General features: G+C 41.5%; 2 protein-coding genes across 3 annotated transcripts; both read left to right on the forward strand.

Annotated features, from left to right (window-relative positions):
• The first annotated feature begins 1,578 nt into the window (after positions 1–1,578).
• pdlim1 (PDZ and LIM domain 1 (elfin)) lies at positions 1,579–7,809 on the forward strand. Its single transcript, XM_071913244.2, has 7 exons — positions 1,579–1,868; positions 3,056–3,207; positions 3,703–3,787; positions 5,008–5,192; positions 5,430–5,572; positions 5,801–5,918; positions 7,089–7,809. The coding sequence occupies exons 1-7, from the start codon at positions 1,776–1,778 to the stop codon at positions 7,273–7,275; spliced, it is 963 nt and encodes a 320-aa protein (XP_071769345.1). The 5' UTR covers positions 1,579–1,775; the 3' UTR covers positions 7,276–7,809.
• A 6,660-nt stretch (positions 7,810–14,469) lies between these two features.
• sgpl1 (sphingosine-1-phosphate lyase 1) lies at positions 14,470–27,069 on the forward strand. 2 transcript variants are annotated; one of them, XM_071913261.2, is made up of 14 exons: positions 14,470–14,588; positions 18,191–18,356; positions 18,976–19,043; positions 19,478–19,625; positions 19,906–19,985; positions 20,256–20,384; positions 20,496–20,584; positions 20,758–20,866; positions 20,957–21,055; positions 21,144–21,290; positions 21,826–22,064; positions 22,248–22,394; positions 22,509–22,629; positions 24,605–27,069. In XM_071913261.2, the coding sequence occupies exons 1-14, from the start codon at positions 14,577–14,579 to the stop codon at positions 24,746–24,748; spliced, it is 1,698 nt and encodes a 565-aa protein (XP_071769362.2). In that variant the 5' UTR covers positions 14,470–14,576; the 3' UTR covers positions 24,749–27,069. The 2 variants fall into 2 exon arrangements, with proteins under 2 accessions (XP_071769362.2, XP_071769361.2); XM_071913260.2 differs by lacking the exon at positions 14,470–14,588 and adding an exon at positions 17,071–17,203.
• Positions 27,070–27,288: the final 219 nt, after the last annotated feature.

Raw genomic sequence — 27,288 nt, forward strand, 5'->3', positions numbered from 1 at the left:
TAAATAAAGGATACATTAAAAATTAAATAAATCAGTGTCACATCTTTTGGGAGAAGCTATGAAAGGGTGTGAAAAGTAAACACACAGGTTAGAGGAGTAAATGCCTTATTCACCTTTTTGGCTTCTGTAAACCTCACTCAGTTTACACAAAAGATAATAATAGTGCAGTTATTATAATTGTGCTGTGGGCCTATGGAGGTTCACAGGTATGTGAGGAAGACATACAGCAGCCTGACAGATGTGTTCAAGTGGAGATCACTCCCAAGTTTTCTTAGCAGTAAAAGTACTTTTCACTGACAGGCAGCCACCAGTAGGCTTACTACAGTATCTGTCTATTCTACAGTGGAAGTGGTTCACCTTAAAAAGTAGTTACAAAGTAGACTTCACTGGCCCATTATAAATGCACACGGCTGAAAGCACCACAAGAAAGGCCGTGTTTTAGTCTGACTGCCGGCTGCCTTTTTCCTCCACTTTCAGCAGCGAACCTCTGGCAGGAGTTCAAGTTTTGGGAGCGGCACATTCCACATCCTGGGATTTGGCTCTACCATAAATGGTAAGCTTGCATATAATACGGTGACGTACCGGCAGGCCGACATCCCTAAAACAAACACTGGCGCTCGCCTGAGAGGAGGGAAAAGCAGAGAGGTATCACTCTGCTCCTATTTCTGGGTACCACGAATGTACCAGTCTGCTCTCAATGTATTTGCATCAATTTAAATGTTAACATGATAGGCCTATTGCCTACTGCGTTAGTGTAATCACATTAGTTTTTCCTGTAACGGATTAAAGTGTCGGAAATATTAGAATTCATATGAACAAAGTGCCAAATACAACTTGGAAAGTCGGAATTTAATGCTGTAGGCTCTATCTATCTATAAAACCCTGCATGTAATTGTCATTATTTAGGTCTACAATAGCCTATTTATTGACCCAATGAAAACAAGTAGCACAATTGTTTTAGGATGTAACACAGAAGTAATGTAACAAGTTGTGTAACTAATTACTTTTCTAAGGAAGTATAAGTAAAGTAATTAATTACTTTAAAAAAAGTAACAAGTAATGTGTAATGTATTACTTTTTTCCAGTAACGACCCCAAAACTGCATGCTGTAATGTTGTAGCCTAGTTAAAAGTGAATGGTGTGATGATGTAGATTTGTTCTCAAATTTCGGTTACAGTGACATAGTACACTATCTTGTCTTTAGCCCCAGTGTTTTTAGCCCCATCCCTTTAACCCCCAGCCTCTTCATCCCTACCCTCTTTAGTCCCAGCCTCATTAGCCTTAGCCTCCTTGTTCCTTTAACCCAAGTCCCTTGGCCCTATAGCCCCTTTAATTTATAAAGCTAATGCCCTTTAGCTTTGCCTCTACTCCACAGCTCTTGAGTTGTAGCCTATCTGGAGAAGTGTCACCTCAGTCAACCTAAACAAAAAGTTGTTTTGGGGCTTTGTTAGCTAGCTAACTAGCCAGCAAGTTCACTTAGCAAAGCAACCAATGATATTAGGTACGCCCACTTTTGGACATTTTTTAAAACTCTGGAGTGATTCCTCTTGTAAATACGCGATCTTTTCGCTCGCTCTTATCAGCGTGGAAACTTCAAAATCTATTCGTCTAGCTACCACAGGATCCACCCCTCCCCTAATGTTGGAGAGCAGCAACCTCGGTGAAACTTTCGACTATCGATCACTGCACATGTCATATGCGGTAGGAAGTAAGCTGGTGGTCTAAGAGTAAGATAGATATTCAAACAGACTCTCAGCCCTGTGAAAAGCAGCAGCATGCCTCTCCGGGTCGTCATGCAGGGTCCTGGACCCTGGGGGTTCCGGCTGGTCGGGGGAAAGGACTTCGAGCAGCCACTGACTATTTCCCGGGTAAGTGTTTAGTTAGTTACCCCTGTAATCCGCTGTAACATCAGCCGGGCTTGTCCCGCGACGAAACTTTCACCTTCCATTGTTTCCTCTCAAGTTAGCCAAGTCAAGAACAAAGTCATAGCAAACTGAGTTCAATATGTAACGGCAGAAGTTTAGCTAATATCACTGTAGCCTACCGTTTCGGTATGTTGCTACTGTGTGGTGGCTCATCCTGGTCATACGAAAATACCGTATGCTTGCAGCTGTAACCAAATGACTTACTTCTCCATCGTTTTTATCTCAAGCAAATGGATACAAATGAGACTACAGACACCCACTTAATGAGCTTTTGTATGAGGGAACTGCCACATTTGAGAAGTTACATTTTAGTTTTCCTTACTTTTTGTTGTTGGATATGATTTTGTACAGAACTGGACAACTGTGTGTATACTAGGGTGGGGAGAGTGAAAACAATGTTCAAAATAGACATTCTCATACACTTACATGCTCTTATATCTTATCGTCTTCTTATCTTCTTAATGTCCTAACTTCAAATGACTGAAGTAATAATGAAAATATACAGTTCATCATTTAGCTGGGGACACCCTGGAATTGCCTCACTTTGGCCTGGACCTCACTTTGAGAACCACACTGACATAATTGATAACTATTGGTAGCCCATACTGTTACTTTACCATAGTTTTAATATGGGTATCTACTGCTACATTGATCATCACAAGTCTGCTGAGCTGCATGGGATGTATCGATGCAAAGCTGTGTTACACGCCTGATAAATGTTTTACAGTATGACACTAAAGTTTGACAGTAGAAGATGGCACTAAAATCCTCTGTGTACTTTGACATCCCTGCCTGGGTGGCGGCTGCTGTTCCTGGTCATAAATGCTGCTACAGTGGACACTCCCCTCCGCCCAGGGAAAGGAAAAGTGATTAGGAATACCAGGAGCATGCCAGAGTCTCTTATAGCTCCAAGCCTTTAACTTACATTGTGTCTCAGCCTGAAAACACTTCCCTACACTCTGCCGGCGGCTTTGCCCCTGTTTACTATAAATAATCCAGCGTGAATAAAGGTCCTTGGAAGGTTACATAAACAATAGAGCCCTAGCTAGAGTCCCTGAATAGTATCGCACGGAGAGAAGCAGTCAGACGGTAGCTGATTATTATTAATTGTGGGTTTTTTTATGTTGTAGGTCACTCCTGCGAGTAAAGCTGCCCAGGCCAACCTGTGTATTGGAGACATGATCTTGGCTATCGATGGAGAACCGACCGAGAATATGACGCACTTGCAAGCGCAGAACAAGATCAAGGGGTGCTTGGAGGAGATGGTGCTCTCCATAGACAGGTAGGGTGCAGCGACGTGTGCCTATCTGCCCTTCATGGCCCCAGGCCTGAAAAACACTGAGTAACACGAGACGGCTCCGCCACACCGTACAGCTGTTCAGGGAGTGACGTGGTTTTGTTTATTCATGTTTTGGGGAAAAGGCAAGTCTGTCTTTGGTTTTACTGCAGTCCTCAATTTGAGATGTGTGTGCTATGTTGTAATTCTGTGCGGTATCATTGTATTACATAATAACAGCATGGTAGCTGTGTCCTATCAAGCAGTGGGTACGTTGAAATAGACTCAGCAGGCAGACTGACGCATGTGTGTTTGTTCATAGGAAATGAAGAGAATAAGTACTGTTCTAAGATCACAGCAAAACCTCAGATGAAGAATAGTTTTTAAGCCCATAATAACTGTTAGAAGCTATTTTGCATGTATTTGCGGTTACGTGCCTTACAGCACAATTAAATGCATTTCCATGATTACAGTCTTGAAGCCTTCTCCTCTGTTCCACAGGTCAGAAAGTAAAATGTGGTCGCCGCTCGCGTCTGAGGAAGGGAAGACGAATCCGTACAAGATGAATCTTGCATCGGAGCCGCAGGTGTGTGTGTGTGTGTGTCTGCTGACTCAACATCAAAAGATGGATGTAGGACTTGAGCCTTTACAATGACTCACCCAGCCCTGCCATTTAGAATCAACGGGAAATCCCATGCACAGGTAGCCGTACGGTTTCAGGAAGCCTACAAGTTCCCACCACGCCAGCAAAGGCTTGTGGGAGTTTTTTTTTTTTTCGACACTGCCAAACGATGAAGTCATTGTTTGCTTCCCAACAGGAGATCTCCTAGGAGACGGTAGTTTATCAGCCAAGCGCTGACGCCAGACTCAGTTCCTGCCTGCGGACTGGAAAGTTGAGGCCAAAGTGTGAATTCATGTAGGAAATGTGTGATGTGTCCCAGTCTCTGCGTCTCTCACTGGTCACAGATGTAGTGCATTTTGCTCACACAGACTGCAACACGTGTTCCAGGCACTCGTCCACAGTCTGCCACATGGATGCCTCCTCACTGTTTATTTGTCCAAAAGACTGTCTCAGGCTTTTGAGGCTATCATAACATTGTTCCATGTTAATGTTGTCAGTTCTGTTAGCTTTGTTGTCACTTGCGAGCAAAGAGACTGGGTTACTCTGAAATTTAAATGTCTTGAAGCATGAGCTATATTTGGAGGCATTTCCGTGTTCCCACTGTGAAGCATGAGCTAGTTTTGGTGGTATTTATGTGCCCACTTTGATGAAATGCCAGTGGCATGACTCGTTTGTGTCTTAAAAAGCCGCTAGCTGGCCAGCTGTAATTCAGGCAGAATCCATAGTCGTATATTATACCGCTGTGATTTGTGCGACTTTGTTTGTGCGTCTCTAACTAGAGGCAACAGTTGAAGCCTTCAGATGAAGAACCAAATCGGACTGTTTGAGTTTTCAAACTGTTGAGTGATGTTTCCACATCCCATTTTTCAAAGTCTGTAAATTGTAGCATTCTGAGTTTTCATAATTTAAAACAGCGGAGGTTGGGTACTTTCCGCTGTTGTGTAACATTCATACCCAAAATGATTTTGATTGATTATACAAGTACATTACATTGGCTGTTCAAAACAATTTCAGAATAAGAGTTCATCTGAAGGCATCAATGGTTGTGTGACGTGAGTGCATGTTTCAGGCAGCGTCTTAAGTTTTTATTGCACAAATCAAACAATAGTTTCCCATACTCACCACCTCTTTCCTCGGTTACACGCAAAAAGCTTTAATAGTACAATTTTACCTGCTATTGACAGGAGGTGAAACAGATCGGCTCCGCCCACAACAGGAGTGCTCTGCCATTCACCGCTTTTGGCTCCAAGGTGGTGACCAACCAGTACAACAATCCTGCCGGCCTCTACTCCTCAGAGAACATCAAGGACTTCAACTCCGCTGTGGACGATGTCAAAACCATCGCTACAGCCAGCGAGCCCAGCAGCGTGTAAGTTAAACCTGAAGCTAAACTACCTTAGTCGAGTCTGAGTCGCTTCCGGACCAGGTGGAGAAAAGCATACCTTTGAAAATTATTTGATAGGTGGGAAAAAGTCAAGTCAATGTCCAATAGCGGCTGAGCCCAAGAGAAGTCAAAGTCAAAATAGGCAAGAGACCAAGAAAAGTCCAAGAGGTCAGAAAAATGTTCATTAAAAGATAATATGGTTTGATATATGTTGCTTTGTAGACCAGATCCATCAAAGTCAGGCAAGCGGCCGCCGCTAGCAGCAGATTCGGAGGTCTACAAAATGCTGCAGGAGAACCAGGAGTCTGAGGAGCCTCCTCGACAGTCAGCTTCATTCAAAGTGCTTCAGGAGATTCTGGAGACAGGTACGGACCCCAGTTATCACTCAAGGCTTCCTAAAAGGGATTTTTTTTTAAACGATTACATGGTTTTGGGACACACGATTATCATTCCATTTGAATGAGCTAACCATTTTCAAGTGTTTTACTGTTTTGCGTGTTCTGGATCATATCCCAGAGTGGTGGCTAAAGATCGTGGCATTAAAATGACAAACTCTTTTAGATTTTTAAATGTGTGTGTCCTCTTGCTTGTAGGTGACGCTGACAAACCATCAGGGTTCAGGAGTGTGAGAGCTCCCACAGCGAAGATTGGCTCATCAGTGGGCAACACAGAGAAACTACCCGTATGTGACAAATGTGGATCAGGGATTGTGTAAGTATTTCACAATTCTTCAGTGTTCCTGTTTTACATATCTGTAACTGAGCTCATTATCAGCCTAGATCTGCGTTCACTTCACTGATGCCTGGTGTTTATCTTGCTCAGTTTTGGTTCACTTGGCAAACTTCCACATTGTGATGAAATGCTGTGACGCAACACGGAAGGACCCAGAAGAGCAGTTGTGTTCTTTTTGGACTTTGTCTCCTCCTTGTGGTTGATTTGAGTTAAGACCACAGGATGAGTCTGTCAGTTCATGGCTGTAAACCTGAAGGCTTGTTAACTCTATTATGAAGGGTTAAGACTTTAAAGATGGAAAAAGGAAAGTGTCTGCTTCTATTCAAGAAAAGCCAGAATACTAATTTACCCGTAAGACTCATATTTTGGTTTTAGAAGATGCTTTTGTTTAAAGGGGCATTTCACCAAAACTGCACCTCAGCACTATTTTGTCCTTAAATTGCGGAATTGATTCACCCTTAAACGTTTTCAATACAATATTTACGTCACTGGATTGGATATAATGCTTTGGTTTGATTTGAATTCCTATGCACTTAGTTGGAAGAAGTGCCAACAGTCTATGTCATTGAGACTTTGGCTCATCCACTTACTTTCATTGTGCTTTAATTATCACAAAAAACATGAATTGTCCTGCGGATCACATCCCTTAGTGGACAATTTTGCACCTAAAAACTCTCAATAATTCTGAGACCAAAGAAAGTTGTGGTGGTGTTGTTGTTTATAGCTTTGTTTTTGGTGAAATACCCCTTTTAGCTCTTTCAGTTTATAGGTGCATTCTCTAATCACTTGTCATGCAAAATAGAATTGAATCTTCTCATTATTTGATATGAAAAGTTGGGTGCATGTCAGATGTTGGTGGGGTTATCTGGGTCTAACAATAATGTAAAGTGTGTGCCATGAGAAGTCTGGAAAAGAGTTGAAAATGAACTTGATCATTTCCACATTATGAACAGTTTGGGAATTAACAAAAAGTCTACAGCAGCAGGGGGAAAAAAATGCTTCAGTCCCAATACACATGATGACACCTTTTATGTACTGTAATTTTTATGTATTTTAAATCCAGTGAAAAAGTGGAAAGGTCTGGGGAAAAGTATTGAACCTTAAAAAGTGTATAGAAATGTTAATGTGATCTGTCAATCACTGTTACAGGGGGATGGTGGTGAAGCTGCGGGACAAGTTCCGTCACCCTGAGTGCTACACCTGCACAGACTGCGAGGTCAACCTAAAACAGAAGGGACATTTCTTTGTGGAGGACCAGATTTATTGTGAGAAGCACGCACGCGAGCGAGTGACTCCGCCCGAGGGCTACGACGTGGTCACCGTCTTCCCCAAGTAGACCGCACAGCCTGGGACCGCATGGATGACCCAACACACGACGACATTTAGCCCAACAGACTATGACATGGTCTTCTCTCGCATTCCGCTTCAATACAGTCACTGTTAGGCAAGAACGTAAATGACTACACCTTTGAAAAATGATGATTTGCACATTAGGTTTCCAACATCCAGAGGAAAACCAGCGAATACTATGAGGCGGTGACACATACACTCTTTTGTACTCTACCTAAAAACCTTTGTTTCCGACATTAACATGGACCCCCCCCCACTGCAGTTTTCTATTTGAATCCGAGTGCAATATGCACAAGATACAGCCACTGTATTTTAGTAATGTATAGTCTTTGTACATGTTTATTATGTTCTTTTGTATCATGAAATGAATGGGAAACCAGACAGTCTTCACCCCGAACCTGACTCCATATGTTTTCTATATACTAAAATAAAAATAAATAGGCCTACTCTTATTCAGCAACACAGCTGGAAAAACAAAAGTGAATATCATTGCCAAATAAATATTTTTAGCTCAAACCAATCATCTCTTGTCTTCCTAGATTATTGATTGTGCTTCATGACCTTTTTAGTAAAATGGTCTGCAGTTGTGAGATTGTCCTGCAAATAAGTGCAACATGGTTCTGAAATCACTCACTAAAAAAAGAATGACCTCAAATGCTAATTGGGGCTTACTGGGTAAAACTTTCATCTTTTCAGTGCTAATGTTGACAGATTCCCTTTTGTAATTCTTTTTTAAGTGCTGTAAAGTATTGCCACCTAACATTTTACCAGTAAGAGCTTCTTTGAAAGAGGTGGACATATAAAAAGTCGATTGTGCCAAGCATTTCTGAGATCATTTTCACCACTCATTGACAGAAAAGTAAAAGGCGACAGGGAAAACGTTGGATTCCTCCCTTGCCAGCATCTTACAATTCATTTCATTGGCAAACGCGCAGGAGATGCTCGGGTTAAAGTCAGCGGAGGTCCCGCAGCAAGAAGACGCGGGCGATGCGGAGTCCCACTCGGAGGATAAAACGCTCGTCGGACTGCCCGGCAGGTAGGCCGAAATGTGTCCGTGCTGGTCGGCCATGCGCAGGGTCTCGGTCAGCGCCCAGATGTAGTTGTGGGCGAAGCGCAAAGTCTCGATCTTGGTGAGCTTGGCGTCGTCCGGCAGCGCGGGCAGGATGCCGCGCAGCGCGTCCAGAGCCGAGTTCAGGTTGTGCATCCGGTGGCGCTCTCTGTCGTTCGCCTTCATTCTGCGTCTTCCTCTCGGGTTTCTCACAGAGGACGCTTCCCCCCCGCTGTGAGTCGGTGTTTTGCGACACCGGTGTTCAGCGGGGTCCTCCGGAGCGTCGCCGGCTTCTTTCACAACACTGCGGACAGTTGGAGGAAAGCCGAGCGTCACTGAGCTTCTGGTCACGCGCAGGTCAGAGCATGGTAGTTTTGGAGACATCCTGTGCAATAAAAAAAAAACCTGGTTATTTATCAAGTCTCGGACTGCATAAAGACATTCTCAAAAATGTCCATTAACATAAACAAAATTGTGTTGCGTAGAGTACAAATACAAATGTACAAGCTTGCTTTGCACTAAGGGAACACTGAAAAATGTCCATCTTAAAGTCATTTAGTCCAACATTGAGCATTAAAATCTTGTTTTCCTTAAAACAAGTTTAAAACTCTCCCACCGGGTTGAGATCATTTCACTTATCTCCCAGTGCAGTTTCACCTGTTTACAGAATTTAAGTGACAATATCTTGAAACAAGGCAGGAAAAAGTTAGATCACTCCACTATAAATTGTTGATAGTTGATTTGCACTGGAACTAAGACAAATTATCTCCCTCCTATTGGTCAAATTTTTCCACTTGTTTTAAGAAAAATAAGATTTTAAGACTCAATATCAGATAAACGATGGATGTTTCTGCAGTGTCGGTCCTCCCTCGCTGACCCAGCCTGCTGTGCCGACACTTACTTGTGACAGGTGACGCTTGGATGAAGAGGCAGCCGGTCGCTTGTCCCTTTGACTCTCCTCGGGCTGGAGGCAGCAGACACTGTATCTGTGCGGCAGCTGACAGTGAGGGATTGATGCGCATCTCTTGTCATTTTATATGCCCTTTATCTTATCTTTTTGCACGGCGTATACGCCTGAATCAACAGCGCCTGTCAAGTGGCCAATCAGCTTCCAGGCAGCGCGTCCGTGCCGTCCTGCTCTCTCGCTCTCTCTCTCTCTCTCTCTCTCTCTCTCTCTCTCTCTCTCTCTCTCTCTCTCTCTCTCTCTCTCTCTCTCTCTCTCTCTCTCTCGCTTTTACTTTTCTTTGTGTTTTCTTTACAATATTCTGTCCAATTCGAGTTCAATGACAATACAAGAATGCAATGTGTGTTGTACAATCATGGGTGTCATTTGGAGAGGCAATGTGTGGTACTCTCCATACCTTATAACCTAAGTGAGACCAAATTTCACCTTGTGGTTTTTATCATTCTAATGGAGAGCAAAGATCAAGCAAATAAAAAAAATCTAGAAAAGAATTTGGAATCCATATACAGTATATAAAAAAAACGCGTCAATGTTCCCTAGTTTGGTGACCTACTTATACGAATTTATCACGCTGACCAAATAATAATATTTTGTCAGTCACCAGTCATTGCCCTCATTTAGTCCCCAGACAGTTAGTTGCTCCAAGCAGGTTCCAAAGTTTTGGTAGCAAATGCTATTAGATCCAGGGACTTCGCCATGCCTTGGTGTTTGGTGAATTGACGCTCCTGTTTATGATGCTTTTACAATGCAGAGATGCTCACTCAAGAGTCCAAACGCTGTCGAGCGACAACCCTGAAGTGTATTTACACTGATCTCAGTTAAATGACAGACAGAATCTTGGAGCTGGACTTGACAAAACCTAAAGAAAAGCAATCACATGAAACCTAAATAATCCCTTATTTGTGACTGATTTGTGCAGACTCAATGTGTTCCAGGACAATATTGCGCACAGAAATTCTTCATCCACACCCAAACAGAAGTTATAGTCTGGTAAACTTTAGTGTGTACTGCTGGTAAGGGTCCATCTCTTCTCTAATCTCTTAACGCCGATGATTTGTGTCATCTGAGGTCACTTCCCCATGTTAATAAAGGGACTTTGGAGACGGAGCCAGTTCATTGTTTCTTAATTGAGCGCAAAGTCTATGAAATTATAATGCTTATTTGGCACATCAGCTGTATTTTTTTTTTCCAGAATGAAAATATTTTTGAATACAAGATTTGACTTTGCTTTTATAATTCTTTTAAGATCTTTACCCATAAAACTACTTTATAATGCAACATTTTACGCATTCAAAATATTGACATGTGTTGTATAGGAACTAGATGGCATGGTAACTTGGTAAACTGGCCTCTAAAATACGTTTTAAGTGGATCACAGCACTGGAGACTGTAGAAGAATAATACGACTTTCAAGATTAATGTTGATCAAATTTTATATTATTATTGCAACTTTATGTAGTTGCTTGTTTTTGCTTGGAGACTGTGCGCATATCTGATGATCTGTCACGGAATCGAACAACTTTAATGTGGTTAAATTGGTCCTTGTTACTTAAACTACGCCATAGGTTATTTCAAGACTAAAATGACTCTTTGTCAGTTCGGAAAACCTGGGCTATATCATAGAAAATGTCAATGATAATGCCACAAATTAAATGAAAAACATTTTCTTAATGCGTTAGAGCGCAATGTGCTGGTAGTTGGATGCACACAATTACGCATGGGGCCACCGAACACACAGGGTTTGAAGGAGTGAAGCCTGTTGTCTGAACTGATAGTACAAAGGCTCTTGTTCCGTGCCACGTCAATAAAAGCTCATTTCGTGCTCTATTGTGAGTCTATCACTGTGCGCTATGACATCTCCAAAATACAGCCAGTGTCGCCAAAAGTCAGTTACGCATTGTATTGGCATAATCTAATCTTACTTTATAGAATTAAAGATTAGTAAAACGTGTCAACAACATGCAGACATGTTACACCTCTTGTGGGAGGGAGAGGGGGGGAGCGTGGCAGAGCTCAAACATGATTTACAATTGCCAACAAAGGATCACAAAAAGCACTCCTTAACTTTCTGTCTAAATATGTGTTTTGGGAACAATCTGATAACCATATGCTTTCAATAAAACGGACAAATACGCTAGTGAGATAGGAGATGGTGCCTTGCTGTTATAAAAGGCACGAAAAGTCTAAAGTAAACTGAATATTACCACTTTACAAATAATCATTGATGCCAAATCCATATTCGGATATCATGGACAGGTGCGGGTTTGAAGTTGTCAGTCTCTCTCCTTGATTTTTATCAGCGTGCTGTAGTGTCCTGCTTGTTATGCAAAGTGTAGGCAAACATAGGCGCCCAGTTGCTGTGGAAATAGCAGATATCGGAGCAGACTTGGTACGAAAAGTGATTTAACAATATTTAACAATAAACTGAGCAAGCTCCAGAGCAGGTGATACCTGCCCGAGGCTCCTGATTAATACTTCCTCTACTACTTCACTTTACGGTCTCTTGTGCTTATTTATTAAACGAAATCTATTTATTATTATTTTAGCAAACAGAGGTACCAGGTGGGGCTTTATTTTAGTCCTCAGCTTTTTTGTTTGAAGGACGTTTTGAGGGGGGCAATCAAAGTCCAACAACTCGCTAACCAGATTGTTGTCATCCCAAACCAGCAGCGAAGCCATTGAATGTGTCTCCCCCGCCCCCTCCTCTTGTTCAGTCTGGTAAAGAGCTGCCGAGAGAGAAAAAAGAAAGAGGAAACTTCTTTAAGAAAAGAAAAACATCTTAAAAACATTTAATTGCAACCCGGATGCCATATGTACACCTCTTGTGAAAACCCTCAACAATGTGACTGCCTTTTAGAAAGTATAGAGTGCGCCTTTGGAGACGTGTGCGCTTTTGGAGAGGTGCGCGCGTCGTGACCAGAATGACCCCGAACACACTTTACACAAGAAGTAATTCACTTTTAATGTGCTTTGGAGTTTCTTTTCACAGGCTATGCATTGTACCTCTCACCTCCGCTTTTGAAGGCAGTGTACACCAATTACAGTGGAATAGCGGTCCTTTGGGGGCAGTTTGTCTTTTTGTAAAGCTTGGAGATTTTAAGGCTTTAAATCATAGACAAATAGGTTTGTGTTTGCAAGTCGTCCCCTTTCAGCACATAAACTAATGCAGAATGTGTTTTTCTCCTGGCAGCTTGTTTACAGTGTCGGACTGTATTTATTCAGGTCGCTTTTAGTGGATAAAAAGAATAAACTTGGTTTATTTTGCGAATGGCTGCAGTCTTCAGGAGAAATGCAACACAGAGCCCAAGTTAATTTATAGTTTGGACATTTTATATCAGTATAATGTTTGTTTTTTTATATATATGTAAAAGGCTCATTTGGTCTACCAGGAGTCTTCCACGTCTGTCAGGCATTTTCTCATGAATGGCTGTGTGAGTTAGTTAGTATAACCTGTTTCCACAAAAAATGTATAAGCCAAATGAAGTTTTATGTTCTGATTCACTTCAATTTTTTTTATTCTGCATTGATACTTCATAGGCCTACCATACACCAAATTGTTAAACACACAATATTTAAACTGCCTACCTAGGCTACTTTGTTACTTTTATTGTAAACTAGAGTTATTGAGACTATTGCAATTGTCCTCGCAACTCCTAGTAAACCAGAATAAATTGAATATAGCTGATACAACTGTAAACTAGCTAATTATTGAGGGAATTCCCTCAATAGCTAGTTAGCAGTAAAATGTGCTTTAACTTACCAAGAAAATATCTTTATAGGCATTTTACATCTTTGAAAAAAGATAAATAAATAGGCATACGTTTACCAAATAAAATACTTAACTGTGGGCATTTTAACAATTGTACAGGTGGGAGGCCAGTGGGGTCGAGAGGGGCCATGAGAGTGATGCAAACATGAAGCATCAAATCTTGAATTCTTATTTAGCCACCATGGAACTAGCAAGCACTTAAACAACCTGTTTATTTCAGGGATAGGCTAATAACTGCCAGCGTGTCACATGCAGCTACAGCCACCCTGTGCATCATAGACTTTAACTTATTGGCTGTCGCTTAAAAAATGTTGGCCTGTCCATATTACAGTAGAAATAAATTACATTAGTGTTTGCTCCACTTCTTGGGTGCCTTACAGGAAGGATCTTTCCTTTGTGGTCAGTCAAACTACAGCGTTAATGTTCAAGACAAAACCAGTTATTCCTCTCAAAAGAACAGAAACTACTTCAAATAGTAATGAGATCAATATCTGCAGCATCGGTGCCTTTCTTTGTGATTCATATTATGAGGCGTAATGTGTAGGGGCCGCGCTCGGCCGCTGCGGGGCGCTGTTTACACTCCTGGAAAGACAACAACAGTTCACGTTCGCGCAAAGGCGACGGCTAAATGATGTATTCAGGTACTGTCGGACATATCACAATTACGAGTTGAGAAAACATGAAAGACCCAGATAAAGTTGTAAATATGACTGGGAAAGTTGGGATTTTCCATGGTGCCCAAGTTGCTGAGATGTGACGTTTGGGGGGGTAGACAGCATGGAAGTCGTGTCAACAATCGATGGTGAAAATGATGGATGTTATTATTGGCATTCTTTGTAAATTAATGGTGTCATTGTATGTTTTAGTTTCTACTTTTTGTTTAACTCTTAGTTTGTTAAGTTTTCATTACACTTACATTATACATGGTTCATCAATTCTTTAAAACAACAATTACATAACTAATATGCATTTTCGTGTCACCATTCTTCTGTTATAGCATCAAGTAGCTCTGTGCCACTTGATTTCTAAAATATAACAGCAGTCATCAAAAAAGTACTTTTTTTTTTTTTTTTTTACAGCGTCCAAATTTGTTAGTATGCCCGACCAAAAGCACGTGAACGCACCGATAAGTACGACTTCTGAGCTTGGCAGGAGTGTACGAGGAGCACGTGAATGCAGCATAAGTGCTTCGATAACTCCTCCGTTTGCGAGTGTCAAAATTTGTGACGCTCCTGCTTCTTACGTACGATCTTTAAAGCACGAGAGCCACGCGGACAGATGGTCTTTACCTACGTCGAACTAGCCGCAGTCTTGTGAGATCTACACATGCGCAGACCGCGCGGAGCCAGATTGCTGCTTACTTCCTGAATCTGGGTTAGCTTACTGTTGTGTTTGATAGCAGCCCAGAATGTAGATGAGACCCGTGGACGCGAAGCAAGCTAGTCTTGAGGTGACTTTCCTAACTCGAAGAAAAGGGGGTTTTCGGTGAGGGTTTGTCTCGACAACATGGACTACTGGGTGAGTGAGGCTTCACGGTAAACTCAAACCGAATGCATAAAATTTATTTTCTGTTTTCACGCAGCATTATAACATTACATACAGTGTGGTACATGGGACGGTGACAGTGGTTACAGTGCTGCTACGGGTCGGTTTGTTGACTGCAAGGAGCCTAGCCTTGTTGGTCAATACAAGTGAACTCGTCGTCAACCGACTTGTTTTGCTCTTAGAGATGCTAAACCGAGAGGCAGAGGAAGGCAAGTCAACAAGAACTGGGCCAGGCAGGCATTGATAACCGTTAGCAAAGCCGACAAGTTTGCGGCAATATACACACGAAAACTTTGCCTGCTGAAATGGGACACCTTACATGAAATGGGACATATTTCACAGTGACCTGCAGACAATGGTGTTCTGCACTTAACATCTGATTTCTCATCCCATAGCAACCCGCCTGTTTACACTATCGTTTTATAGTGATGACTGGAGGACAGGAGTTATCTGTCAAGAGGTTTAAAGCTCTCCCTTTTGTTTGCTGCAGCGGTCACTGTTTAACATTAGACTTCCTGTTCAGCACAAACATACAGGAAGTTCAAAAACAAAGCATTGCTGACATGTGAGTGCGGCTTTGACAGGCTCAGAATATAGTTCAGTGAGGTTTTTTTTTTAGGGAACAGAGATCAATTTTTCATGATATGAGACAAGAGCTAGACAAAAACAAAAAAAAAACCAAGCTGCTTTGGTTCACAGTTAATGCTGTACCAAAACTACCAGCACCCTCCACCTGCCTGTTACAGCCTGGACAGATCAGGTGTGCACTGGATCTAAGGAAGAGCACCAATGAAGGAAGCACTTAAAAAGCCTAATTTTGGTTTTGGCCATCAAATCTGTTTATGCCATGATAGCCAAGAGACTTTGCAGACACTGGACAGCAGGAAAATGCTTCCCAGACACCGCACAGGCCTACTTCTTTACCTCTAAATGATTTATGAATCCTTCTCGGACCTAGCGGCGATGATGTGGTGCTCGTACAGTGTTTTCCCTTGATGTATCCTCCTCACACCCAGTACATTTCCATGAGAACATGACCTCCCCTTTGAGACAACAAAGGTCTCCTTACAGAATAGCGAAATGCTTGTATGGGGGGGAGAAGCAAAGGAATGGGCGTCCACTGCACAACAATGGGTAGAGCAAAATAGGCACAGGAGTCTTTGTTCGGACTCTGTATTAGCTTTCCTGAGGCGAAGATAGCATTGAATGTTTTGTAAAAAAAAGTTTGGGGTAGGCCTGTAAGCAAGTCATGTGCAGAAACTGTGTTGGATAACAGAAAGCGGCTGTATGGCGAAGGGTCATACACGTTGCATCAGGCTCGCAGAGTTGCCTTTTGCCCTGACTCTAGATAACACAATTTAATCTTTCCTTTATGACAGATGAAGCTTGAAATTTGGCAGGGTGTCCTCCCTCGCAGAGCCTCGCTCACAAAGAGTCTGCACGTTTCCTGCAGCACGCAGACACCTTTTTTTCCTATCATGGAAAGTGAAGCATAATTGCCACATTTGGTAATAACTGATTTGTGTTTGCCGCCCATTCAACACATGGCCAATGTTGATGACTTATTTTCCGCTGTTCCCCACTCTGTTCTACTCGGCTGAGCTCGCCAAACCTGTGTGAGAGCTTGTTTTTCCAAACAGGCAGGTATGACAACTGCAGTCTGGGCAGGGGGGCGGACTCTTGTGCCTCAGTGGCTGCCTGCCAGTCCAGCTTCATTCATGGCAAAGTTAATCATCACAAATCAAAATTCTGCTTTTTATCTATGAATTTTTACTTTATCGACTACTATTTAACTTTGAGGTATTGTCAAAATAAATAAGGGATTATACCTTGATTAGAGAGTTGACTGAGGGAAACTTAGTGAAATCTCCCTCAAGGTATAATTATGGGATGTATGTTTCAGGCGGTGTAAATTATGGTTATTCAAGATATTGTCTGTTGGACTTTAAGTTTTTCTCCATGTGATTGTGCCTGAGGCTGGGGAAACAACCTTCCTTTTTATCAGACTGCCTGCTATTGTGTTGTAAAAACATAGCAATGAAGAGATAATGGAGAGAGTGAACAGATATGTTCATTTTTACTGCACTTATGAAATAGCAGCCATGAATCATTTACTTTGATCACTGACTGCATTTAGGCTCAATTAGTTGAACACAAATGGGCTGCACTCTGCACTAATCGTACAGCAGGTTGTGAAAATCCCCAGATTCACATTCAGATGGACAAATAAAGACATTCAAGCATTCAAGGATGATCCAGGTTAGAACTAGATGTTGTAAAATATCATATATATACCTCTTGCAAAAATAAGCTTGCTGTCTTGTCTGATCGTGATTGATTGCAAAACTTCCTCTCCCCTCTATTGGCTGGATGTGTTGTTTTCTAATGCTGGTTTGGGAGTTGGGCGGAGTCTGGTGATAGTTATCCAGCAGCTGACAGGTTTTTCCACACCTGGAGAAGGAAGAGCTGCCTGTCAAGACTAATGAGGGCGAACTGACAGATTCACCTAGTTTTTATCACTTGGAAAGTTGCTGTCAATATTAGAGTGAGGGAAATTGAATTCTATAGACATGGTGTTGTCTTCTGATGTAAGTAATATACTTGTTATTAGTTAATGATACTTGGATTTTCATGTTCAAATGTTTGCAGGTGATTATGTTCCGGACATGAGAAAACATTCTAAACATGATTCTAAACATTGAATTGGACTCTGTGATTGGACTGTAATTACTTTCTCTGGTGTTGTGAACTTTTTTACATTCGTACATTTTGTGAAAAATTGTCACAATCAGTGTTGGGAAAGTTACTTTTAAAGGCTATTTAGTTAGTTAATTAATTAGTTAATTAGTTACTTTGTTACTTGGCTTAAAAAGTGGGTTACATAACAAAGTTACTCCTTATTTAAAGTAACTCGTTGGATTACTTTTGCGTTACAAAAACATGACGTAGCAATATGACGTGCTGCCAAATGTGTTGTTGATAATTGTTTTAAAATGCAATGCAAGACTACTCTGTTTTTAAAACAGTAAGCCAACTTCATTTATATCAAGCAAACTCGCATTGCATTTTTTCAATTAGTAGCATGTCATTTGTACAAGATGCTGCGGGATTTCTACTTGGTTTTTTTTAATGTGCTAACAGAAATGAAACAATATGAAAGAAATATTTCTAAAAAAGTCAATAATAACAGATTACAACAATTGAAAAAATAACTTGTTAAGTTACTAGTTACCACAAAAAAGTAATATGAGTATTCTAATGCATTACAAAGTAAAAAGTGAAAAGTAATGTGTTAGCCGCCCCTCCACACTGTTTACAATGCTACAACCCCTGACTCATATGATGACTGATATGATTTGACTCGTATGATTTGTTCAACTGGCCGATCATATACTTCATCACATGCTCAATATGTACATATGTAGATCTAGGTATAGAGAGACACAGATGTAGATAGCATACCTATACAATGTAGGTATATATACATGTAACCTCAGGAAGTCCTCATAGGAAGTCCTCATCACATCAAGTCAACAGACAGTGACATAAACAGTGTGACGTCTCTCTGTGTCCAGAGTGCCTTGGAGGTGTATAAGGAGATGCTGCTGCTGTACCTGGAGGAGGGCCGGCAGCAGGCCAACTCCCTCTGCGCTGACCTGGAGCCCTGGCAGATCATCGGGGCGACGTTCTTCACCACCCTGGGAGCAGTCTGGGTCAAAGGCCTCCTCTTCCAGCAAGAGAGTAAGCTTTCACAAATGATGCATGCACACAATGTAGGCCTGCTGGAGGCCTGCTGGACACTGAATCAGCGATGACATCAGACAAATGAAATTTCTTAAGTTGCAGAGGCTATATTCACAAAACTTGCCAAAACTTGGCCAAGTTATTAAATAGTATTTTGACAAAAAAAAAAAAAACATCAGCTAGAAAAATGTAACTAAATGGTTCCTGGCCACAGGTACTCTGCAGTCAGTGTCTTAGTTCAACACAATACTTATTATCATTAGGTAACCTCAAAAAATCAAGACTTTCTAGAACAGTTATCAATCAGTCATAGCGGTTGAATTCCTCAACCACAAGGTCAGCTCCACCCGTCTATAGCGTGCTGAAAGTTGGTCAAAGATCCTTGGAGGAAACTAGCTGGAAGTCTTAAGTGCTGCATATTTATTAAGTATTTTCAGGGTCAAATATTAGAAGTATATTCAGGGTCAAAATAAAATGCGTTGTGAATATGGGTTCAGTTTTCACAGACCACTTCTTGTCTTGACTTGTGATTATAGGTCTACTCATAGTCAGCTGCTTAATGTTTGTGGTTGGCGCTGTCTACCCGTATTTCACCACAACTGTCTCCCTGTTTCAGGTCTCACATCCAGAATCAAGAAGCAGTGCTTTCGACTCATCCGAAAAATACCCTTTGTTGGCGTGGCAGTAAGTAATCAGCGGTTATTTTGTTCCTTCTTTCTCCCCAGCAGATGTGCTCTGACTCTGCCTGTGTCTTCTGAAGCTCTTATGAGTCATTCTTGAATGACTGAGTGCAGCATGTGGAGGAGGGGGGGGGGGGGGGGGGGGTCCAGACCTTTGGCACACTTTACATCATGCACTGGTGATAGTATTGGGTTACCTCTGGTCATTATGTCACCATTTCACTGAGAACTCGTGCATTCAGGCTAAACTTGGCTTTATCAAAAATCTACATGCTGCCACCTTCAAACCCACAATTAGTTATTTTTATACTTCATTCATTTCAGAGTTTGTTGACAGGAACTCCTTTGGTTATTTTTACTTTGCTGATAAGTTCGACTGTATCCAGAGACAATGCTGGCTCTGATTTCTAAAGTGACTCCATCGTCTGTTTATGGCAGATTCAGACGCAGCTGAACAAGGCCTTGGATGACATGTCTGCCAGCCTGTGCACACTGAAGGAGGGCATGAGCTACACCAAACAGCTGCCTTCACAAGGCCTCGACCAGAGCCAAGTGCTAGACAGGATCAGAGAGTATGAGACTCTGAGTAAGTACTCATTCATCCCTGGGCTTTGCCTCACAGTCTGCTATCTTTACAGCCGACTTCCTCAATAGCATTACTAATCTGTTCTTCTGCCACTTTAAAATGACCTTTTGAAACCGCCACGTTTCAGTGTTATTTAAGTATGACAGCGCAAAGTTGTGAGGTTGAGTTTCATCACTGATCACAGAGTTCTCATGTGCCTTCATCCTCTATTGAAAAGGCTAACAGATGTTGGGAGAGAAATCTGTAATTTGTGTGAAATGTTGATGTTTGCTTCTTGCAGATGAAGTGCAGTGGGAGAAAGGATGGGTTTCGGGCGCAGTGTACTGGGGCGATGAAACTCTTACCAAACTCTTGGTGAAGGTATGCATCTTTGTATCTATCTGTGGAGTATGGCATTTCCAGGCATGGATAGTCAAAGTTGAACTTGATTATCAGTTGGATGTTTGCTACAGCAAGAAGGACTGAAGTTTGTTTTTGTTTCTTTTTTTCTGTATTTCAGTTGTTGTTGTTTTTTACATACAATCCCATTCATTTCTGATAGGAGATTACTGTTTTCCTGCTTTTTGAGTTTGTGTTCACACCCCACAGTAAGGATTTACAGTTCACTCATCTTATTGCTTTTGTCCCTAGGTATATGGTGATTTTGCATGGAGCAACCCGCTTCACCCAGACATCTTCCCTGGTGTAAGAAAGATGGAAGCAGAGGTTGTCAGAATGGCTTGCACACTTTTCCACGGCGGGCCCAACTCCTGCGGCACTGTAAGTTTCCATACATTGCTCGCAAAATGTATGAGCCAGTGACCCAATGGTTATAAGTGCTAGAGAAAAGATGGATTTAATTTGACAGCCCATTGCTTCTGCTTTGTCCAGGTTACTTCAGGGGGAACGGAGAGCATACTGATGGCCTGCAAGGCATACAGAGACATGGCTTATGAACGCGGTGTCAAACACCCGGAAATGTAAGATTGTCTTTATTCATAGATGTTACTGGCAAGATATGGGCCAGAGTCAAGGCTTGTTCCTGGTTCTCTCTGCCCTAGCAACATAAAACCTCATGAAATGTGGTGTTTTGCACACAAGTGTGAAGAGTTCTAACATTATTATTTTTGTATTTTGTTCTAATTGTTAATAGTCTTGCACCAGTGAGCGTCCACGCAGCCTTTGACAAAGCAGCGCACTACTTCGGGATGAAACTCGTTCACATACCACTCGACAAGAAAACTATGAAAGTAGATGTGAAGGTGAGAATATGTGCAGACAGTGTGCTAATTGACTACTATTCTTAGATGTCAGTTCTTCCCACATTGTTTCTTCTATTTCTTATTACCTAGGCTATGAAGAGAGCCATCAACAAGAACACAGCCATGCTGGTATGCTCAGCGCCCCAGTTTCCTCATGGAATCATAGATACCGTTGAGGAAGTAGCCAAGGTGAAGAGTGAAATATTTCTCCTCCACATAACTTATGTAATGAAAATACAGAAGTGGCTCACTCACACTTTCCCTTGGCGTTTTCCAGCTGGCTGTGCGCTACAACCTCCCTCTGCATGTGGATGCCTGTCTAGGAGGCTTTCTCATAGTCTTCATGGCCAAGGCTGGCTACCCACTGGCCCCGTTCGACTTCGGGGTAAAGGGTGTCACCAGCATATCTGCAGACACCCACAAGGTAAGGAGTGGCTGTTCACTCCCATCAGAATAATCCCTCTTTTCTCACACACTGCCTCTTGACTTCTGACTTTCATGGCATAGATTCCCATGGTGAATGAAAACCAAAAAAGTTCTGGAAATTGCGTGGCAATTTGTTCATCAACTTTTTCTTTTTCAATTGGTTAAATGTATAATTTTAAATTTGGATGCTGGCCAATCTATTTACCATTTGATGTAATTTGAGTAATAATCAAAGTAACAAATTTGGGGTTAAGAAAAGTCCCTTGTGATGCCAGTAGTGAGCCTACACATTACATGATACATTAAAATCATTGTTTAACAACAACAAATCACATTTGAACATAGACGCTAACAATTATTAGTCATGGAAATTGTACTATATGTGATGGAATAGCCAAGGAATTTGATTAGCAAACAGTGTATGACATTGATTTTTCCACTGCCTCCAGGCTCTACTTTTTATAGGTATTCTAAGTCTGCATTTTGTCTGTGTGTGTGTGTGTGTGTGTGTGTTTCTATTCTGTCCTCTCCAGTATGGCTACGCCCCCAAAGGCTCCTCAGTGATCCTGTACAGTGATAAAAAGTACCGTCACTACCAGTACTTCGTAGCTCCAGACTGGCAGGGGGGGATCTACGCCTCGCCCTCCGTGGCGGGCTCCAGGCCGGGGGGGATCATCGCCGCCTGCTGGGCAACGATGATGCACATGGGAGAAAACGGATACGTAGACGCCACCAAGAAGATCATCAGTACAGCGCGCAAAATCAAAACAGAGTAAGACACTCAGCTCAGTTGCACTGAAGTTACAGTGTCAGGGTTTTTAGGAGGAAGTATTGTCCAATAGATTCAGGTTTCAACTGTTGTTTAACGAATGCTTGCATACTGCTGAGCTTACTTCAACATTGGCCAATGCTCTTGAACTTTGATTTCATTTTTTCTTTTTTTATTTCTGCACAGAATCCGCAAGATGAACGGTGTGTTTGTGTTTGGGGATCCAGAGGTGTCTGTGGTGGCAATGGGCTCAGATGTCTTTGATATCTTCCGTCTGTCTAATGCTCTGACGTCAAAGGGCTGGAACCTGAACACACTTCAGTACCCATCCAGGTAGATAGAAAAAAAAAAGAAAACATGATTTGACAGATTTAATGGTATGACAGAATATTCACCAGTCTGATAACTGTATGATCCTCTTTCATATATATATATTTTTTTCCACAGCATCCACATTTGTTGCACAGTCCTGCACACCCAGCCGGGCGTTGCTGATCAGTTTATCCGTGATGTCAAAGAGCAGGTTGCCATCATCATGAAGAACCCCAAGGAGAAAACCACAGGAATGGTGAGATAAACTCTGCTTACTCCAGTTCAGTCATATGTACCAGCTTATATTCCAACATAATTCAGGATACTAAAGTTGGCACATGTAAATACCGTATCCTGTTAACAATAGCCAGGATACGCTCGTATCCTGAGTTTTACAAACCCAATGATAGCTGGGATATTCCAGGATACTGTAGCATTGAAAAACACCTTGGCTTTTGCAGTCAGTGTGAGTTTTGTTTTGACAGTAGAAGTGTTCTGTTAAATCATGTATACAGGGATAACTGTGATCAGGATTTGAAGATGAATATACACAGAATATCCCAAAGAAGACCTTAACTGGTATATGCATCCTGTGGATCCTTAGAGGAAAAATCCACCCTGAAACACTTTAACACTCAGCTGCCATCTGGGGCCTGTCTCACGAAGCAAGCTTAGTGGGTTAGCGAGCTAACTTTGGGCTTAACCCTGGCTTTTCGGTCTCACAAAGGTGGTTCACTTTTACCTGGGTTAGATCACCATGGTGACCTATGCTGCGGAGCTAACCTGCTCCGGAGCAGGTTCAGTTCAGGCTATCGGATCAAAACGTATAAAAGGCAAATCAGCTCTCTGGAAACATGGAGTCACCATTCCTACAGGATCCAGATATGAACGGAAACATTTCCTTCAAGCGAAAGTAATAAAAAGAACTGAAGAGGGGGAAACTATTGATTTAACAGATAGTAAGAAGGGCTGTTAGCAGGGCGATGGTGTTTAGAGACCAGTAGAACCACTTTGCTCAAATCACTTTATTATATCAGAGATAATTAGGCTACATCAGATATAATACATGTTTGTAGTGTTTCCAGGCCATTGGCCAACTCTGGCTATAAAGAGGGCTTCTAACAAGCAGCAGATAGCTTACATTAGTTGACCATAGTTATCAATAGTGAATTAAATTGACTCATATTTGCATATTAAGTGCGCTGAAATTCTTTCATAGGATTCCCGACAGTGATTAATGCAATAGACTGCACTTATATTCCATTCTCCACAGCTCTGGGTAACATGAAGCGACTTTGTGAATATTAAATCTTTTCACAGCCTCAATGTGACACACTATTGTATCAATGAGAAGAATGAACACTGTGTCTTAATGACGGGCAGCGATAAAAATGTACGCATTTACACTATTTGCAGCTTTCCTCCAGCAGTCCTCCATAGCCTTGGCTGCAGCAGCACTGTTACTTTTCAATGTTATGTCTTTGTATATTGCTCATATTTATTCATTACAGTTTGTTCTTGAGAGAAGAACACAAATTATATCCATTTTTTTTCCCGTACCCACTTTTACAATCTACTATCTGTGGAAATTGTTGGCAGCATATATTTACATAATCCCAATTATTTATAGCACATTGTCTTTATTGTTTATTTTATTATGTTCTACCATTTTTATTGCTAACTTTTTATATTCTAGTTGTGTGCTTATATGATATTTCCTTTTCCCCGCTGAATCATATTACTTTTGCTGCTACAATGACCTAAGTGGCAGAGATACCAATTTCTCCACTGACAGCAGCCTCAACAGACCAGAGTGCAGTGCAGCCACAGCTTGCATCTTTGCGGATCTGTCGTCGGTGTGAAATCCACCGCCCTCTTTGACAGCTTTTGTTTTTAATTTATTTGAACAACCGGGCACGGCACACTACAGCATTGTTCTCTCTCCACTCCCAACTTAGTAAGCTATTCGACAACCCCTGTTCTCTGGGGGTTGTCGAAAGGCATTCTGGGAAATGTAGGAAATCACTAACTGAAGTAGAAGTAGACGAGGCAGGTTGAGGGAAAGTGGATACATCAAAAACGCAAATTAAAAGACTTCATCACAAAGTAACTGCTGGAATGCACTGAACATCACAGATTGATGATGTATAACAGTGTGAGAGTATCTGAGGGGGGATTTGTCCTTTCATACTGTGTTTGGTGAACTCACTCCTGTCTTCCTGCTGTTTCAGGGAGCGATCTACGGCATGGCCCAGTCCATCCCGGACCGGTCCATGGTGACGGAGATCTCCCGGGGATTCCTGGACTGTCTCTACAGCACCGAGGTGCCCAAGACTCAGACCAGCCACATGAACGGCAACGGCAAAGCCCACTGAAACGGGATTGGGCCGGCCCGGCCCGACACGGCCCGTGCAGGAAAACGAGCCCCGCCTCCCCCCAGTGCTCTCAGTTAATCGCTCAACGGTTGCCTTATCTTACCCACCCACGCTATACTGAACACATCTGCAAAAATGGTCAAAGCACAAGCCATCCTTTTAATCAACCCAGAGGGAAATCACGCATAATACTGTAGCTGAACAGCACAGAGAAAAAAAGACTGGATCCGGATGGGTTTTAGTCGGTTCATTTGATTTTATTCATGTAATGGAAGATCTGAATTTTGTTATTTTTTAAGAATATTTGTCCATTTCAATTTTAGCTTTTTTTTTTTAGCTGTCAGAAATCCATTATCTCTCTCATAATCTCATAAAATAATTGATCTTAGATGTTGGTTACATAGTGAAAGCATTCATAATGTTTTGTGTTTTTTATACATGCAGGAACATTTCAGCATGCTGCCATCACTGCTTCAATATTTATGATGAGTCAGCAAAAAAACCACAGACCACTGTCAGCAAGTTTGAATCGCTCTGCTGCCCTCTGGCATAAAACCTGATGTACTGTTATAGACCGGTTCTACATGTAGAGGCCTGTCGCCGGTGTATGGTTATTATTATCAAGTCATAATAATAATCCCTTGAAGTTCTCTGAAAACAACATTTTTAATGTAAAAGCACTGCGAAAACATATCAGGTAAATCCGTTCAATAGCTTGAACCTACAATTATGATGTTATGGTAGCAGTTTCTTTATAAGCATGACAGAGAACACGTATGTCCTTTTGTTTTTGTTTTTAACGCAACTTTTCTTAGCACTTATAATCAAATTCAGTTCGTACTTTAAGTCTGCATTCTTAATTGTGGTCCATCTACAGTTGTTGGATTTGTAGAAGAATGATTTAGACAGTGGGAGAATGATTTAGATATTGGGAGATTTCAGTGTCGCTAATGTAGAACTTGTATAGAATTCTACTTTCCACAAGTAAGAGGTTATAACCAGGGCAGGAATATTGAAAGTAGCTGGTGGAACAGCCAACTTGAAAAGAAACTTAGCAGCCACTGGCTATTTAACAGATTTGGCTGGTGGCTTACCATCCTACGCTGGTCTAAAGCGCTCGTCACTGATAGTCAAGTGGCAGAAAGACAACTTAATATTTCCTCCATAGTCTACATACCGTCACCTACGTACCACCTGTCAACTCGTTTTACTAATTTGTCTTCTTGTAATTTAAGTTCTCTTCTAATTCCATCTACCTCAGTTTCTACTCAATGCAATTATGTCACTCATTAATCCAGCAAAATACATTCTGATGTAGGGCCACTGTCAGTGTTTTTCCATTTGTAACATTATAATCTTTCGAACTTTACAATGTTAAAGCATTTGACAAACTATAGAATTCAAGCGTTCTTACATGTGTTGATACTGAAAAGAAGCAGTGCCACTGTGATCGGCGTTCCATCCACATTAACTAGGAAATGTACCAGATTTACCTGGGAAATGTACATTCTCCACCCTACTGGTAAATTGTAAGTATCCTTGTAAATGTGTACAGGATATGTACACATTTACCAGGTTATGTACATATTTACAGTGGGTTAATATGTTAAAGATCCATACTGTAACACCAAATGAACCTTTTGTTGTTTTCCACTTTCTTCCGTGTGTTTTCCCAATATCACTTGTTGAAATTATATATTTCCATTACTTTATTTCCATGTTTGTGCAATACGTAACCTTTCCTTTTTATGAAGTGAAAAGAAGGGAAATGTTCTACCATTAATATTTTACAAAGAAGTCATCAGAATCATATCGCTGAATGACGGCTCACTAGCCTAGTTAGTGTAATTTTACCATATGTGTGACCACTGGGTGTTTTGTGTTTATTAATCACTAATTTTGTGAGTCATTTTTCTTTGTGTTCGTACTTTCAACCATTGTGTTTTTACATACTGAACCGTTTTAAGAGAGTAGGCATGAATGTATTTAGGTTATTACAAGACTGGGAATCAGTGCTGGTCCACAAGAGACTTGCTATATGGTTGCTTTTGTCCCTTCAGGTCATGATGTGGATTATTCCATCTTTTAATCAGCGCCTGGTTAAAAGACTGAAGGACTGGAGCTGATACCAACATCTAGATCCATACATCCTTAAATACTGTGCCCTATGACAGGGTGTGGAGACCCATGCCCCTGCAAAAAAGACTTTTGTTTTTTTTTCAACAATATGTTTATCCTGTTGTTTCAGAAATATCCTTTAAAATTGTGACATTTGAATGGCTAAGAAATCCCTTTTTGAATAAAAATCTGTTTTAATGCAATTTCCTTTGATGGTACCGGTTGTTGCCTCCCCACAGAATCTGTAAATGTCTATAAGAAGCCTCACTCTTCATACAGGTTATGAAATATGTCCTGGCCTGTGTTGCAGTTGTCTGATAATACTATGTAGCAATAAGCAGCATTCACCTCTATGCCTTCAGAGGTTGGTCTCATGCCGTCATGCCAGTTTTTCTGTCTAACATCCTCAGGGATTTGGCTTC

The sequence above is a fragment of the Centroberyx gerrardi genome, chromosome 15, assembly GCF_048128805.1.
Source record: "Centroberyx gerrardi isolate f3 chromosome 15, fCenGer3.hap1.cur.20231027, whole genome shotgun sequence".
In the NCBI taxonomy this organism is placed as follows: Eukaryota; Metazoa; Chordata; class Actinopteri; order Beryciformes; family Berycidae; genus Centroberyx; species Centroberyx gerrardi.